Here is a 17,366-nt window from a genome sequence, read left to right as displayed (position 1 = left end):
TTCACAAAGGTCAACATAATAATCTAATTCTACTCAAATATATATATTTTTTCTGTTTAAAGTTTTACTATTTTAATGCTCCTTCTCTGGGGAAGTTCTGTTAGTTTACGTGCGGGCATAAACCTATTGCGCCACACTCGTATTTAACAAGCCATCGTGGCCAAGAGGTACGTAGCTCAAGCACGTAAGATCAATTTGTAGTTTACATAACTAATTCATATTTGAAGGTTCAATTTTAGTTGGATTTTTTCTCGATCTTCTCTCTCTTTCAAAGTTTTGATTATTTATTGGCCCCTCTGGATGCAATTTTTTTATGTGCACAATTGAGGCTCCGAATGAATCGGCAATTGTCGGTATGGATGTTACTCTGCAATCGTTCTTCATTGTCTCTTTATTAGAATTTTTTGAGTTTATGAAGTCATCCCTTGCGAAATTACTATGGAAGATGTCCTTCATGAGATCGATCGAGTTTCAAAAAAATTGAGATTCCTATGGTCCCAAATTATACTGAAGTCTTTAACACGTACGTGTATTATACATTTTTGCAGCAAACAGGGAGGTGTGATCGGATCCATTAGAGTCTTCAGCTGGGGAAAAAACCATAGTAGTCTTTACTGACGAGCTTATTGAATAGCATCACATATTTGATTGTGTTCTTCAAAAATAGGTTTGATGAAGCCCTAAAATGCCCTCATTTAATAGGTTTGATTTACTTTCCCAAATAACTGTAAAATAATTTGGCATAATTATAAAGAATAAGAATCGAGTTTACCGTGCCCACATTTGTTGTTTGATAAGCAACTACAATAATCACTCTATTATTTCGATATGTTATTCTTTTTTGGGGATGGAGATTTCCAAGATGGAGAAGAAAATGTAATCCTGAAACCCATTCTTGGTATAACCATAGCAAACAAAAGGGTTATTTTTCAAATTGGCAAGGGAGGTAGATGTTATTTTTCAAACTCGTTGGTGCATAATGATAATGTCAAAAAAAAACCTCAGGGGGATATCTGCAGTTTTGGCGTGTTTCTATCGCACCTATGCTAAAAGCTCACCGAAATTTTCTAGCTCAATGGATAATTGGCAGTGACTCTGAATCGTTGCCTAGGTTATTATTGTGTGCAAGCTGATCCTACGAGCGGCTTGACACTGAAAACCGACAGCAGTCTAATTAATTAAAGAATCGTAGTAGAATAATTTATTTAAGATTCATTTTAGTGACTTGCTAGTCAAATTTAACGATCGTTAATTTCCTAACCAAATTAATCCACTCGGTTTACATATTATTATTGACATAACTATAAAATCATTTTTGGAGAATCTTATGTTCATATGGGCATGCATGTTGAATTCCTTATTATTCTATGATTTGTATAGAACGAAACTTGGTCTGATAATAGTTCGGCCGGCGGGGTGGATAAAAATTGCAAATCCATGAAGTGATAAATTACTTACATCCCCATGAATTGATCCGGAACTAACTATCCACCATCGATCCATGTTGTTTGACATATAATTAACTACAACAATTTCATTCGATCGGGATATATGTAATGTCATTAGTCGCAAATCAAAATGGTTTACTGCCTCTGAAATGAAAGAAAAAATTCTGATTTCTTTTATCACTGGTTTTTGGTGCTTCTAAAGTTGTGCTGGAGATGGATGAACAGTGAATAAGCCTCCGGCCACAAACCTCACCATTTTTATTTGTCATGTCCTGATTTTGATTTCTGAATATTTTGTCTTACTGTTACGACATTGCTTATGTCGCCCAATTAGAGGAAGTGTCACATCTGCTAGTTGTGTCCCTTTCTCTCGAATTGAGAAAAATAATAGTAAATTGAAGACAGAAACTTGTATAAATACTAATCTTGCCCACCTTCGGTTGAGCAAAGAAGCAAGCTTTCCCATAACCCAAAAAAAAAAAAAAAGAGGAAATATTGCAACAATGGGAAGGTCTCCCTGCTGTGATGAAAATGGCCTCAAGAAAGGTCCCTGGACTCCTGAAGAAGATGAGAAACTCATCGATTACATCCAAAAACATGGCCATGGCAGTTGGAGAGCCCTTCCCAAGCTTGCAGGTATAGGTTATGATCAAAACTCACAGCCACTAGTTTGATTAATCATCCCCCATGCATGCCATGATCAAGCTGGTATATATTCTTCTGAATTATTCATCCTCTTTGCAGGTCTAAACAGATGTGGCAAAAGTTGTAGGCTGAGGTGGACTAATTACTTGAGGCCTGATATCAAGAGAGGAAAATTTTCACAAGAGGAAGAACAGACAATTCTTCATCTCCATTCCATCCTAGGAAACAAGTAATTATCTCTTCATCCTCGATATCTATGTCATTTATTCCGTAGTAAGCTAATTATCATTAGCCTAAATTTGTACGTCAATTTTATTCCAGAACTTTTTCTAGTCCTTTTTATTGTTTTTTCTCTCTTTTGAAGATCTTAACGATCTTTAAAATTTCCATTGAAAGGTGGTCAGCAATTGCAACGCACCTGCCAGGTCGCACAGACAATGAAATCAAGAATTTTTGGAACACTCATTTGAAGAAGAAACTGATCCAAATGGGGTATGATCCGATGACTCATCAACCAAGAACTGACCTGTTTTCAAGTTTGCCTAATCTCATAGCCTTAGCAAATATACTTGAGCATCATCAGCTGGAAGAACATGCTGCGAGGTTACAAGCAGAAGCAGTTCAATTGGCTAAGATTCAATATTTGCAATGTCTTCTCCAAACTTCCTCTTCAATGACAACTAGTTCAAACAGCCATTTCAACCCCGGGGACTTGGGGACGGTTAATTCGATCAGTTCGATACCTCAGATTAGAGAAATTCCAAGTCTGAATTTGTCCGACTTTGAAAATCAACCACCATCAATTTCGATTGAAAATATTGCTAATTCTCAACTGCTCCACCAGCCCATCACCTCAAATGCTCCTAATATTCCAGACCCACAAGTCCCTTTCCATTTCCAAACACATTTGAATAATGATGAAGTTGTACGCATTCCAAATTTCACAAGGGTCAGCCAAGGAGACAATACGCCTAACTCTTCCTGGATTCTTCCTTCTCCTGATTCTTCTTCTACACTTCCACCTCTGACAGAAACCTCGATAAGCAATATAGGGGATGCTAGCAGCACCTCCAGCAACGTCGAAGGATCTTCCTCCTATTGGTCCGAGCTACTTTTCGATGATCCTTTCCTGCAGGATATATCTTAGATAAGGATTGGGTTTGTAAGAGGTTTGAGCAAGAATTTATCAGAGTTTTGCAAGTCACCACATGTCTTCGCTTATCATTAAACGTGCTGATACATTGTGTTTAGTGTACCCGGGCTGGCACAGCATGTAAATTGATGATTCCAGGTAATGTACATAGTTTTGGAGTGATTAATTCTGGGAATATCGTTAATTTGTTTGTTCTCCAAGTTACTATCTGGAGTCAGGGTGGTCTTGTGTTGCATTTTCGCTTTTCGGGAAAGGAAAGGAAAAAAAAAAAAAAAGGAAGGAAAGAACAAAAACTAAAGGAACATATTCTTTTATGGTTTTGTTAACGTTGTATATTTCTAAAGGTCGGAACCACTCTCTCTGACCACTCTTGTTCCATTAGGTCGGTCCTTCCTTAAGAATAGTGTAGAAGTTGATTGACTTGCAAGAAAAACAAAAAAACCATTGTATGTATCTGTTCAAAAATTTTCCCTTTTATATGACACCAAAGATGAACTTATTTAAATCAACTTGAAGGGTATCTAATACATGCGTAGAAGGCAAATTTGATGTGACATTTATATGCCTCTTCCTAAGTAATAGACGCATAATCAAGAATTTATATGCAGGCTTCTTTCTATGTAACTGGAGCAGAAAAAAAAAATTACTCTGGTGAATTTTTTAAAACTGAAAATTTGAAAATCTTTCACTGTTTTTTACTGTCTTTGTCATATGCAATATATACTCCAAGGAACCGTTATAATTCAATTTCTACCTTTTGTTGCATGGTTTAAAATAGCCTTACGTAAAACAGCTTAAATGGCACACCATGCAAGTATGCTTCATAGAGGGAAGTGAGAGAAAAACTTGACCAACAATAAATACCTAGCACAGTAAAAACGGGAACTTTGCCACAAAAAAAAAAAAAAAAAAGGAAGGAACAATGATAAAAAAAAAATAATAATAATAAGAAAAGAAATCACAAAAGAGCAGAAACGGAACAATGAAATATCATATGGAAACTAACCAACAGAATATCCATCGAGGGTTTGCCAAGAAGCATTAAATATGGGACAAAGTTCCCACTGCAATTATTGAGGGGGCAAACTGCAATTCATGCATAAGTTCACAAGGATTATTGCAATTAACCTCGTAATTAATACATCCATCTCATGCAGTAATAGACAAAGTTCCTAGTCATCATTGTAAATAAGTTATGCTAATTTGCACATATGATTATGGGCAAGGTTGAAATGCGGTTTTTTTTTTTTTTTTTTCAATGTGAAATTGTAGTAACATTGCATGAAACAGATGATAAAACTTTTTTGCATACTAAGTGGTGATATAGATTTTATTTTGTTGTGCTTGGACTCCTTTTCCATGAACAACTTATTTTCGGACCGCACTTCTCTCTTAAAAAATATCAACTTACAAACTCCCGTACTCTATTATGATGCGAAAATTGAAATGATATATGATGCAGCAAATGCCTTCAAGAATTGTAGAATCCAAAAATTATATACACACACATGCATAGATGAGCTAGTTTACGCACAAATATATACGAGGCACGTTTATATACATAAGAATATGTGTTAGAGAAGAGAAATAAATTTAATAAAATATTAGTAATAACAATGTACTGCTACATAATTGTAACATAACAAATATACATGGCTTCACATAGATATTGATTTAATAGAACATCTTTGTTACAAAAAGGTTACTATCTGTGAAGATATCATTTGTTACATTTTTTACCTGAAAGGGAACTTTATTTCAGGGGATAACTCACGAGGTAGTTTGAATGCCAAGAAACCAGTCACTTTTGCTTGATTTTCTTCTCCAATTATCCGTCCACTTTCTTTCCTATATAAATACAATAAATTGTTACGACATAATCTGCTTGGTCATAATTGTGTTTGGCAAGCAGATCAAGAAACTTGAGAATGAAGTTGGGCAAATAATCTTTCCTCTCAAGTCGCACAGATCTTTTGGTCAATGCAAAATAAATTAAAATTATGCCATAAGTTGCAAAGTTTGATCCAGTAGCAAGGGATAATTTCACAAACCTCCCTTGAGGTTTCTAACAATTTCACTGACCTCCCCTAAGGTTTCAAAAATAACACTAACCTCCCCTCAATTGATTTTGGAGCCCATTGCTAATGTAACTTGGAATGAATTTACAGCTTTGCCCTAATGCATAAAAGGCTGACGAGAAATGAATTTCTGGAAAAATATAATTAGGTCATTAAATAAATGAACTAATTAAATGATATTAACTATGGTTCTATCTCTAATAAGCCAATGTAACTGCACTTTAGAAATGACACTAATTGATGCACCAAAATGGTGCCATTTTTTGTGATTGGACATGAATTCAAAGTGCAACACAAGGACAATCTTATACGAAGGCTTGGAGAAGATAGAAAAATGGAGGGAAAAGAATGAGAAAAGCATGGCTCCACTCAGGTATTGAGATTATGGTTGGCATGGCTACCCACTCATGCTTTTTATATATGGTTGGCATTGGTGACAAATAATCAATGGTCATGAAATTTGGCTTTGCAACCCTCACTGGCTGCTTTATTCATTTGGGGCAAATGGCATTTTGAAACTATCTTGGATTGCAGCAATAGTTAAGTAGTACTACAACTGCTACAATTATAGCAATTTTGAACTAATATCAAGTGACTTGTGTTGTCTTACTAACTAGTTCAACTAATAAGTTGTTGCTTATTATCTCTTAGTAAAGTTACAGTAGTAATCATCAAATAAAAGTCATACATTTCTTCCAAATATAATCCAACTGACAAGTACTACTAGTTTTCTTCTTATATAATTAGAAAAGACTTAAAATAGTTGGTACAGTGTCGTGGCACTTTTACATTTGTTATGAGAGTTTATCCAATTAATTTTACAATTTGGATGAATATAAATACAACACCTGGTGTGATATTTATGATGAGTATCATGTTAACTATGGCCTTTGGTTGTTCTAGCCTTGCCATTTTTTATTACCTCAAAATTAGATAATCACACTAAAAATAAATTATTTCTTGAGTTGCTTGAGCCGTTTATATGCTTTTGAAAGAAACTAAAAATATGGCCATTGCACTGGACATTGGTGCAAACTAAAACTTCAAGTTGTTGCTACTGCACTTTTCTTAATTGCTGTTATACCTACTAGAATTTACTAATTATTTATGTCTTTTAATATTTTTCATTTTTTTACTAACACAAGTTGTGGATAAGCAAAAAGGGCATATGTGGAACAAAAATATCATCTCACTTCTCAAAATACTTTTTTTATACTCATTTTTTTGACATGGGCTGATCATGTTACTACAACTATAAGTTCATGGGAGGTTTATGTCATTTTTAAAACCTTACGGGAGGTCAATGAAGTTGTTAAAAACCTCATGGGAGGTTTCTGAAATTATCCCAATTTATCAACTTAATTCTAGTTTTTGTATACAACATAAACAAACGGGGAAGTATGTTATTTAATGGTTTTGATTTTCAAAAATAAGATCATAATTATACTTATCTAAAGTGCTATGGAAAGAGAATTAATCGTCTCCAATTAATCTGTAGGTGCTAATCCATCAAACCCATCATAGTTACTTTAAGTAGTAGTAGCATTTTTTTCGTAATGAATTTTTTGTCCTATTCATTGTGCCAATGCCTATCTCACTTTTTATTATATTACTATTTTTCCTTTATAAACATCACATTTTGAATTTTTTTTGTTTTCTTAAAATCCAATAACTATTAATTGAATACTACACAAACTTTAACAAATTCATAACATCAAAATCCATAAAGTGATTTTTAATGAATTTTTTGTTGTATTTTTTAATTTTTTATTATATACTATTTTTTTGGATCTATTATATATATTTTTTACTTAATTAATGGTTATTGAATTTTAAAAAAATAAAAAAAATTAAAATATGATATTTATGAGCGAGAAATAATAATATAATAAAAAATTGGTACAAAGAGTAGGACAACAGATCCGTTCTGCATTTCTTCTGTTTGTTAGTTGAGCTTGAAATTATTGAAATCAAAGTCCTAGCATTAATGATGTGTTTGAAGCACAAGCACTTCCAAAAATCAATGAAAATACAATAATAAAACGATTTCAAACCTCACATTATGATAAACAGAATAGAGAACACTGGGAAAAATGAGCTGTTCAATTAATTGCCTTTACAGCTGAGGTAAAATCCAGACATGATGGGGAATGATCCTTTTGTAGTCCATCCTGGTAATTTGGTAAAGGACGTCAAGTTCTCTGTGCTTTGAGCTGAAAAAGGCCCAATCATAAGCTTCAGATTCACATGCGAACTAATTAGTCTAGTTAGTTAAGGCGTCATATTCACTGGATGTTCTGTCTGGCTTTATATCTATTTCAGCATCTAGACGGCTGAAATAGATGGAATCTTCTCTCAATGCGGGGTAATCAGCAGCATGTACAGAAATGCATTTGTTGTTACTTATTGCCCACAACGAAAGTCCTGCCCTCTGAGGTTTCCATTTTAACCCATTCCTTGGTATCAAAATCCAGATCGAAACTTACATAGCATTTTGTCAACTCTTATAAGTGTACTTTTTTTGGTAAATCCGACTCGAATGTGTTAAGAAACCTCAAGACAAGCAACAATTCACCCAAAGAATGAGCGAGATAATTTCTCCGACTTAGTTGAGCTCTCTTTTCGCCTTCTCTCCTTAGGAGGAGGAACCAGTGAAGGCAGGGCATCTCAGATTTGACAAGGGTCGTCTTGGGGGAAGAGGCCGGGCAACTCGAGAGATCCCAAGCTTCGATATTATCAGATTGAGACAAAGCATAGAACTATTGGTACTTGCTAAACTAGTAGGTGATATCTTGATGAGAGGTGCGTGGTCCATTCAAGGGTGTCCAGCTTTTGTCTGCAGAAGGCAAGCCGCGAGCTCAGGTCTTTCTTGTAGCCATGGATAATATTCAATAATATTAAGGAAATTGCAAGCGTGTAAAAATATTAAAGGGTATGGATAATGGAGAAATCTAAATATTGTAGAGTTATAGATAATGTGGTAGCCGGAGAAGATTAAATAGTGTGGAGTCCAGAGGAGGGGCCAAATGCCCAAATGATTGTGAGGGTGGGCAATTACTTCTCCTCAACTTTCAAAAATTAGAAATTAGGCAATAGAGGTTTTTATAATTTTTAACTAGTCTCATATTTGCATCCCCTGAATTTTATAAAATTTTCTTTTACTCCGTATTACCCCCTTAAAAATATAAAAAATTTTCCATTGTCCTATTTGAAAAGTGAAGAATATCACTTGAATGAATAAGAATGTGAAGACTTTTGAAACTAGGTGCAACAAGATAAGAATAACCTTTGTCTAATTTTTCTTTTGTATAACAAGCATTAAAACTCAAGTCATATGTTATCGGCTCCAGTAATTGTTGCCCTCCTAACCATAAGGTCTTGGCTCTACCATTGGTGAAGTCATGCTTAATTCATAGCTTTTTATTTAGGGCAGATTTGACTTTACCTCCTGTGATTTAGTGTTTTTGTACATAATTTTCCTATAATTTCAAAAGCTATACATAACCCTCTTATGGCTTGAATTAAAATGTCAAAATGACGGAAATAGTAATTCATAACGGAACTTTTAAAAATATCGAAATTATCCTTATAAATACATGACACACTAATCCCATATAGTTTTTATATTTTACCATATAATCCCCTTATGATTTAATACTTTAACATATGACCTTTTTATGGTTTTCAAAATAGACACATAACCCCTCTTGATTAATAAATAAATAATTTTCAACTTTACATAAGGGTATTTTTGACATTTTAGGTGACTCCGTTACGAAATAATCATTTCCATCACTTTGACACTTTAATCCAAATCATGAGGGGGGGTTATGTATAATTTTTAAAACTATAGGGAAATTATGTAAAAAAATTAAACCACAAGAGGTTAAAGTGGAATTTGCCCTTTTATATAACATTAATCTTCTTCCTTTTTTTTCACCATGCTTGGCCTATTTTACTCTTTTTTAGTAAAGGTGCAAACGGCAATATATAAAGTAATCGCTGTGTGCTAACACCGTATAGTAGGCTCACACTTTATGTTATTGTATAGATATCCCTTATTGTACGTAAGACAATCATGCTATGAAGGCCAGTTGGTAAAAACTCGTATTATGCACATGTAACAAGATCAACGTCACTAATGCTCATATTATCTAAAGATACATCATGCATGTTTTTTAAGTAGCAAAAACAAAAGTTAAAATTGATATAAATGAAGTGTAATCCACAAAAAATCATAGTAGTGATTCTGCTAATATCATATTTTTAGTCACACTCTGTAATTGCTTTAACATCCATCCCCACATAGTCTTTGCTATGTTCCAATTTTAGTTTCCAAATTTTCAGGCAGCATTGCATTTCACCATTAAGATTTTAAGGCACTTGAAACGCTGGCATGAAATATTTTTGAAATCCAATCAATTCACTTTATACAGATTCTTTTGGTTGAATAAATAGTGGAAGAGGCAAAAACCTACAACTGCAGAAAATTTTTAGCATGCACTCATAACAAGTCCTGAAAGTTTGCTGCAACTAAACAAAAAAAAAAAAAAAAAAGAAAGAAAAACCAAAAACGAATGCGGGCTTTCATGGATGATGAAAATATCAAGTAATTTTCCAAAGTGGAAAAGGAATCGAACTTCCAACACCGTTCAGTGTGAAAGGATAAAATAAACAGAAGAAGAGATGAAGTCAATCTGCAGTAAGATGGGAATCTGGCGTCTGCTTTGCTTGGTAAAGGAGCCAAGGCCCACCACACTGAAAAGGCAAAATCCAAATTGTGTTATTAATGGTGTGTCGTTTCCGTGTCTTTAGGAATAATTGAAGAAATCTCTCTTTGAAGCCTTTCAGGACATGGAGAGAGTTACATAAATACTGTGTCACCAAACTCAGGGAAGATATCTAAGCTCGTTACCTTTTTGAGTCTAACATAATAATTAAATACTCAAATGAAATGTTTTTTCTACTTTACCCTATTTCTATTTTGTACATGGTGGCATGATGAACTGCCAAACCATAGGCTTATATCACGAATGTAGCCACCTAGTATGATGCTGCTTGCAGGCTGCAGCAGATTTCAACTGCGCAAATTTTTTGCCCTTTTACTCTAGGAACCCTATACATAGTATTGTACAAGGAACAATCAACAAGTATGTCATGTTATTCATTCATTTGTAGGGAGCAACATGGCATGACGATAGAAAAGTATAAGCTCTCAGATCACTTTCAACTTGCAATAAAAGTATAAGCTCTCAGATCACTTTCAAATTGCAATAATTCAGAACGAAGAAATCCACAACATTTGTCATTTTGTACATATTCTGCCCACATGACTTTTCGCATTGCAGACTGAGCTGTTCAGCAAATTTTTCAAGAAATTGCATAAAATTTTCCACCCTGTCAAATGGGTACGAGACTGAGAGAAGTCACTAGAGGGTTGTGTGTGAGACGCGATTTTTGTTTTCTTGCTTAGGATAAGAGGAAGTGAAAAGATATATGTTTTAAAAAAAAAATCTAGGAAAACAGAAAAGTTGTGGTTGCAATTGGCCTATCAGTCTGTAGCAACCCCACTAGCTTAACCAATCACCTCCACTCTGTGTTTCTCTTCTCTCTCTCTCCCTAGTTGTTTAGCAGCCTCCCTGTTATACCAATCCCAATTTGTCCAGTGTCAAGTTCAGAAAAACAAAAGATTCACCCAGATATTGGGAGAAATTACACAAGTTTCTCCTGAGCTCTTTCCCCTTAGAAAGATGCAATCTTTCTATATTGCAACCTGAAATCATCCATCTCACCACATGGGGAAAGGTTGAGGGAACAGTGAAAAGGATAAGATTAATTGTATAGTCATCCGACGCAGGGAAGTAATAGTATGGTTTGAAGATAGGACAGAGAGAGTTGATAAAAAAAAAGTTGGCTTCTTGAAAACAATTTTGGGAGATGTCAAGTGGGGGTTGTAGTATTGTATGGTTCAGAAGGGATCTGAGAGTAGAAGATAATCCAGCCTTAGCAGCTGGAGTTAGAGCTGGAGCAGTTGTTGCTGTGTTTATTTGGTCACCTGAGGAAGAGGGTCACTACTATCCTGGAAGGGTCTCAAGATGGTGGCTCAAGCAGAGTTTAGCCCATCTTGATTCTTCTTTGAGGAGCCTTGGCACTGCACTTATCACAAAGAGATCTAGCGATACTATTTCTACATTACTTGAAGTTATCAAGTCTACTGGAGCCACTCAGCTCTTCTTCAACCATTTATATGGTGAGTTTTGGCTTCAGTTTATGGGTGGTTGGATCATGTTGATTTGTCTCATAAGCATTTAAATATTAACTTTCTTGTTTTGTTAATATTTTTATTGGCCCTTTTGTGTATTTTAATTCTCCGGTTCTGTTTTCTGATTATTTTATATTCAACTGCTTACATGAGTTCAATGTCTACTGGTTTTTTCAAAAAGCAATCATTGGCATCAGAAGTAATTTGTGCTTATTTATATACTTTTCCAGTTTTTCTTTATAGTTGCTCGTGGGTCTCTTCTTTACATTAATGTAATGCACATCTTTAACAAATTAATGAGCAGTTAGGTTCCTGTTCCCTTTTTAGGAATGAGATTTTGATTGTCTTTTCCTTCCAAAAAAAATTTTTTTTGATTGTCGCAATAAAGATATGTTTGTTCTTGGAGTTAATATTTACTAAGGGTAAATTACTTTTTACCTTTTGTAGTTTAATATTTTATCATATAACTCTCATCGATTAAAAATTTATATATAATTTTCTCATAATTTGTGTTAAGGTGTGATCTGTTTGTTTTTTCATTAAAACTAATGGTAAACAGAAAAAAGTCGAAATCAAATTAATAAATTGGCAAATTCACCCTTTCACTATTTTTTTTTTTCTTTTTTCCTTTTCTTTTATGCTCTCCATCTCTCTCTCTCTCTCTCTTGGAGAAGAAAAGGGATGATTTTGAAAACCTATACTTTGATTTACAAAATCTTAAATTTCTCCAAATACAAAGAGATGGAAAAGGAAATAAAAATAAATAAATAATAAAAAAAAGATGGAAGGGACAAATAAACAAGAAATAAAAAATACCTGAACTTTTTTTATTACAAATATCATTATACATTTTTAACCAAATCTTTAGTGGCATTTTTTGTTTCTTATTTATCTATTTTTTATTTCAATTTCTTCTTTTTTATGTTTGGAGGGGAAAAAAAATAATGAAACGGTAAATTTGTCGATTTATTAGTTTGAATTTGACTTTCTATTATTGACCGTTAGTTTTATCGGAAAAATTAACGGTGACACTTTAATTTAAATCATGAAAGGAATTATATATAGGTTTTTAAACTATAGGAGGCCGTGTGATAAAACACGAAATCATAAGGAATAAAAGGTAATTTGTCCCATTTACTAATTATGGAACTCTAGCTGAGAATATGGTCTCTTGGTTGTCTTATTTCCTGCAGACTTCTGTACTTGTAAATTGAATGCCGCCTAAACTTAATTTAGATATTAACTCTCTAAAATATGATCCTCATTAATGTCATCTCAGAAGCTTGGTGTCTAAATTAAGCGTTTGAACTCTGAAAGCTTATTCATTCTTCGCTTATTGTTTTTAGTTACATTAAGGCGAACACATGATACCTTACCTGGTTTTTATACGATGTAGACCCCTTGTCGCTTGTCCGGGATCACCGTGCAAAGGAAGTTTTAACAGCTCAAGGTGTAGCTGTACGCACATTTAATGCTGACCTGTTTTATGAACCTTGGGAAATCCACGATGAGGAAGGTCGTCCATTCAGAACTTTTGCATCTTTCTGGGAGAGATGCCTCAGCATGCCTTACGACCCCGACTCTCCACTGCTTCCACCCAAAAGAATTATCTCTGGTTTGTATACGTATTAAAAGTGTGTGAGTGTGTTTTCTTTTCCTTGCATAAAAATATATTAATAGTAATTTCTTGAATTTTTATGGGTTTGCTCGACTTGAAATAGTCAATTTCAATTGTTAAACTTTTCAAGGTCAGCATGTCTTATCTGCATCGAAATTTATCCAGACAGAAATGGTGAGTACTTAAACTGTTTTTTGCTCCATCAGTGAAAAGATTCCTTCATAACTATCCAGCAATATGGCATACTTGAGGAAACACCTTTTTATTTTTTTAACATCTGCAGTTAGAACCTTCATAACTATCCATTCCTCTGGCTAGAAAACTAAAATTGCTATAGAGGATTTTCCATTTAGCCTTTTATTTTGTTGACATTGGTGGGAAGTCATCTCTTGTTAGGCAAAGTTAAAATGGTACCCTTTAGGGAAGAATAAACCACCGCAGCATTCCTATTCTTGTAGAAATTGTGTCCAATATATTGATTTCAGCGTGCTAATTACCCTCCTCAAAGATGAACAAATTTCCCCACTTGCGTTTGTTTCAATCAGGAACAGTCTTCAAAAGTTGACTTGCAACCTTAATCAGCCACCAAAAGGCTTTTAGCTGTGAATGAACTTCAACAAAGTATGTCAGTCTGTTAGAGTGATTTATTGGTATTAGTTGACTGATTCAGCTGAGTGTCTTGTCATGTTATCAAGCTTCCATCGCTCATCTATGCTTTGCTCTCCTTTGTGATTATCATTTTCCGTGGTCTTGGTTTCTGAAATGCAACTGAAGTAAACTGTTGTTCATACTATTTCAGGAGACGTCACTAGATGCCCTTCAGACATTTTAGTCTTTGAAGATGAGTCAGAAAAAGGAAGTAATGCACTTCTCGCTCGAGCATGGTCGCCTGGGTGGAGTAATGCTGACAAGGCACTAACTACCTTCATTAATGGGGCACTAATTGAGTACTCAAAGAACCGCCGAAAGGCCGATAGCGCCACAACCTCGTTTCTTTCTCCCCATTTACATTTTGGGGAAGTCAGTGTAAGAAAGGTTTTCCATCTTGTTCGCATCAAGCAAGTTCTATGGGCCAATGAGGGAAATAAAGCTGGTGAAGAGAGTGTCAACCTATTCCTCAAGTCTATTGGTCTCAGAGAATATTCAAGATACATGAGCTTCAATCATCCTTGCAGCCATGAAAGGCCCCTGCTTGGCCACCTCAAGTATTTCCCTTGGGTAGTGGATGAGGGATACTTTAAGGCATGGAGACAAGGAAGAACTGGTTATCCTTTGGTAGATGCTGGTATGAGAGAGCTTTGGGCAACTGGTTGGCTACATGATCGAATACGAGTTGTTGTCTCTAGTTTCTTTGTTAAGGTTCTGCAACTACCCTGGAGGTGGGGTATGAAGTATTTCTGGGACACACTACTGGATGCAGATCTCGAGAGTGATGCTCTTGGTTGGCAATATATTTCTGGTACACTCCCTGATGGCCGTGAGTTTGACCGCATTGATAATCCACAGGTTAGAATTGTGCTTGCATAAAATAATTGTTGGTTTAGTTTGGATATGCCTCTGCAGACTTTTGGAATTTTTGCTCCCTAATCGATCCATTTAAATGTTGGGTGTGGTTTCTCGTTTTACTCTTCAAGTTGGGGAAGCAACCTTTAGTGTTGATGGCCTGTTTACTCCTTACCAGTCTTGGACAATGCCTTGATTACTTTAGTGGACTGGAGCCCTGGTTAACCTAATGTGGAGCAATGGTTTTACTTGGTTCCAATCTGCATTTTTTACTGTTTCTAATGATAAATCAGCAGAGACTTCTGAGTCTCGATGGAACAAAGAAGAGGGAAAAATAGAGCATGAAGCTCTCGCATAGCTCCACTCTGTAAACGGATCTTCCTGTAGAATTTAGCATGGTGTAATACTAGTCCCGTCATGGTTTTAGTACTTACAGGGAGAGTGGATTACGACTACCACTTGTTTCTGTGTTTCATGCATATCAGCCTAACAAAATGCATGGTGCCATGCTATAGAATTTGATTGCACCTTTATCATTGTCTGATCACATTAGTATTTGATTTGTGGAACCATTGCAAAAAATGATGAGAATATTTCTGTTATCTATTATTTCTTGCAGTTTGAGGGATATAAATTTGATCCCCATGGAGAGTATGTTCGAAGATGGCTTCCTGAACTTGCTAGGCTACCTACTGATTGGATACACCATCCTTGGGACGCACCAGAATCAGTCCTCCAAGCTGCTGGTGTTGAACTAGGTTCCAATTATCCTCTTCCAATTGTTGAAATAGATGCAGCAAAGGTCAGGTTGCAAGAGGCGCTTTCACAGATGTGGCAGAATGCAGCAGTGTCAAGAGCTGCACTTGAAAATGGAACAGAAGAAGGACTTGGGGACTCCTCTGAATCAGGCCCCTTTGCCTTTCCTCAGGACATGCAAGTGGAGATGGATCAGGAACCTGCTAGAAATAATAATGCTGCAACCACAACCATCCGACGTTATGAAGATCAGATGGTCCCAAGCATGACTTCATCATGGGTGAGAACGGAATATGATGAAACTTCATTTTATATGAGAAATTCTGTAGAAAATAGAGCAGAAGTGCCAAGAACTGTTAATGTAACTGAAGAACCTGCAAGAGAAGTAACTACCCGCCCTCCCAGGCACACAGTTCAGAGTAACAACGTTATGCCTGTATATAATTTTACAATAGGACGAAGAAACTCTGAAGACTCAACAGCAGAATCTTCCAGCAGTGGTAGGCGAGAAAGGGATGGAGGCATAGTTCCAGTTTGGTCTCCCTCAAGTTCAAATTTTTCGGATCCATTTGCTGCAGAAGACAATGGCATAGGAACTAGTGCTTCATACTTGCAGAGGCATCCGCAGTCTCATCAGCTAATGAACTGGAGGGGGCTCCCTCAAACTGGGTAAGTTATCCATAAATCTTGCAGCATTCATGGGGCTATGAAATTTATTGATGACGGGCTTGCTGGTTATTCCCATATCAAGAGAATGGTTTCTCCAAACTGGGACTTTTCTTGTAAGAGCATATGTATCATCTTGGTGTTTATGTGCTTTTCCTTTTTATAATCACACCCCTTGTGCAAATATCATAAACGTGTTTTCCCATCAATTATTATTTTTCCAACTAACTTTTTTTTTATTTCACGGACGTCATTTCACAAAAGGTGCTAGTAGTGTCACTCCAAAAAATTTTTCCAAATAACCTCCTATTGAAACACACTTTTATTATCTTGTTATTTGTTATTCGATTTTGTTTTCCTTTCTGTATTTACAGTTTGTCTTAAAATAGATGAAGATGACGAATCAGTTCTGTACAAGTATCGTTTTCTTACTTCAACTTTTCACTTGTTATATCCTTTGCTTAATGTCTTAGAGCCTAGTGATCATGCATAGTGTTGCTGCTGCTCAATTTATCTACCAAGTCGCTGAAATGGCTATTTCTGAGGAAAGAGGTCTACACTCTTTAAGAAGAAATATCTAGTTTGTGTTTTATTTTTTATTTTTTCAATTAAATGCCAGTATTTGTGGTAGCGGTTCTTATTCTTGTGTGCATTGCTAACAGGTAAGCACGTACAAATCACTAGCTATTAGGCAAAAGCTGGACAATCTAAAATGATGGCTACAATTGGCCTCTGACTGCTAAATTAGCTCCTGATGCCTGGCGTTCACATCCTTCCTCTCTGACCCAATCAGCTGTGGAACTGTGTCCAAAATTTATGAAATCAGATTGGGGGTATATCTGTATTCTCTCCTCGCCCCATCGGTGCTGCAGATGTGGCTCAGCTGTATAGTGTATAATATACTCTAAGCACAGATAAGTGTTTTAGAATAGGGATATGCTGTAGTGATATAATCTAAATAGGATCGAGGTTTTGGTTTTCTGAGTGTAGGCTGATTATAGCTGATGTTATAATCACCAATAAAGCGATCTCCTTTTTCTTCCCCCGAAGCCCCTTATTACTGTATCAGAAAAATACTGATAGGATTGTGCGCTAGCTATGCTTTGTCTGAGGGTGTGCCTGGTATATTTTTGACAGTCCGTGGCTCAGTGGGATGTTGAACATTAACTCTCCCTGCCTTATAAATGAAATGAAAGTTTTTCAGTTTGGAAATGTTTTTATTCATCCTGTAATGTGT

General features: G+C 35.5%; 2 protein-coding genes across 4 annotated transcripts; both read left to right on the top strand.

Moving 5' to 3' along the window:
* The first annotated feature begins 1,911 nt into the window (after positions 1-1,911).
* LOC113711016 (transcription factor MYB93-like) lies at positions 1,912-3,775 on the top strand. The gene is made up of 3 exons (XM_027234142.2): positions 1,912-2,084; positions 2,193-2,322; positions 2,490-3,775. The coding sequence occupies exons 1-3, from the start codon at positions 1,952-1,954 to the stop codon at positions 3,238-3,240; spliced, it is 1,014 nt and encodes a 337-aa protein (XP_027089943.1). The 5' UTR covers positions 1,912-1,951; the 3' UTR covers positions 3,241-3,775.
* Positions 3,776-10,851: 7,076 nt separating this feature from the next.
* Positions 10,852-17,341, top strand: LOC113711897 (cryptochrome-1-like). 3 transcript variants are annotated; one of them, XR_003453175.2, is made up of 6 exons: positions 10,852-11,574; positions 12,983-13,201; positions 14,004-14,710; positions 15,327-16,132; positions 16,603-16,681; positions 16,792-17,341. XR_003453175.2 is itself a non-coding variant. In XM_027235132.2 (5 exons), exons 1-5 carry the CDS (start codon positions 11,262-11,264, stop codon positions 16,793-16,795), a joined length of 2,049 nt encoding a protein of 682 aa, XP_027090933.1. In that variant the 5' UTR covers positions 10,855-11,261; the 3' UTR covers positions 16,796-17,341. The 3 variants fall into 3 exon arrangements, 2 of the variants coding, with proteins under 2 accessions (XP_027090934.1, XP_027090933.1); XM_027235132.2 differs by lacking the exon at positions 16,603-16,681 and having other exon boundaries at positions 10,855-11,574; XM_027235133.2 differs by lacking the exons at positions 16,603-16,681; positions 16,792-17,341 and having other exon boundaries at positions 15,327-16,218.
* The last annotated feature ends 25 nt before the right edge of the window (positions 17,342-17,366 follow it).

The sequence above is a fragment of the Coffea arabica genome, chromosome 10e (assembly GCF_036785885.1).
Source record: "Coffea arabica cultivar ET-39 chromosome 10e, Coffea Arabica ET-39 HiFi, whole genome shotgun sequence".
Taxonomy (NCBI): domain Eukaryota; kingdom Viridiplantae; phylum Streptophyta; class Magnoliopsida; order Gentianales; family Rubiaceae; genus Coffea; species Coffea arabica.
Note: the sequence above shows the minus strand (reverse complement) of the source record. Positions and strands in the feature narration are given on the sequence as shown.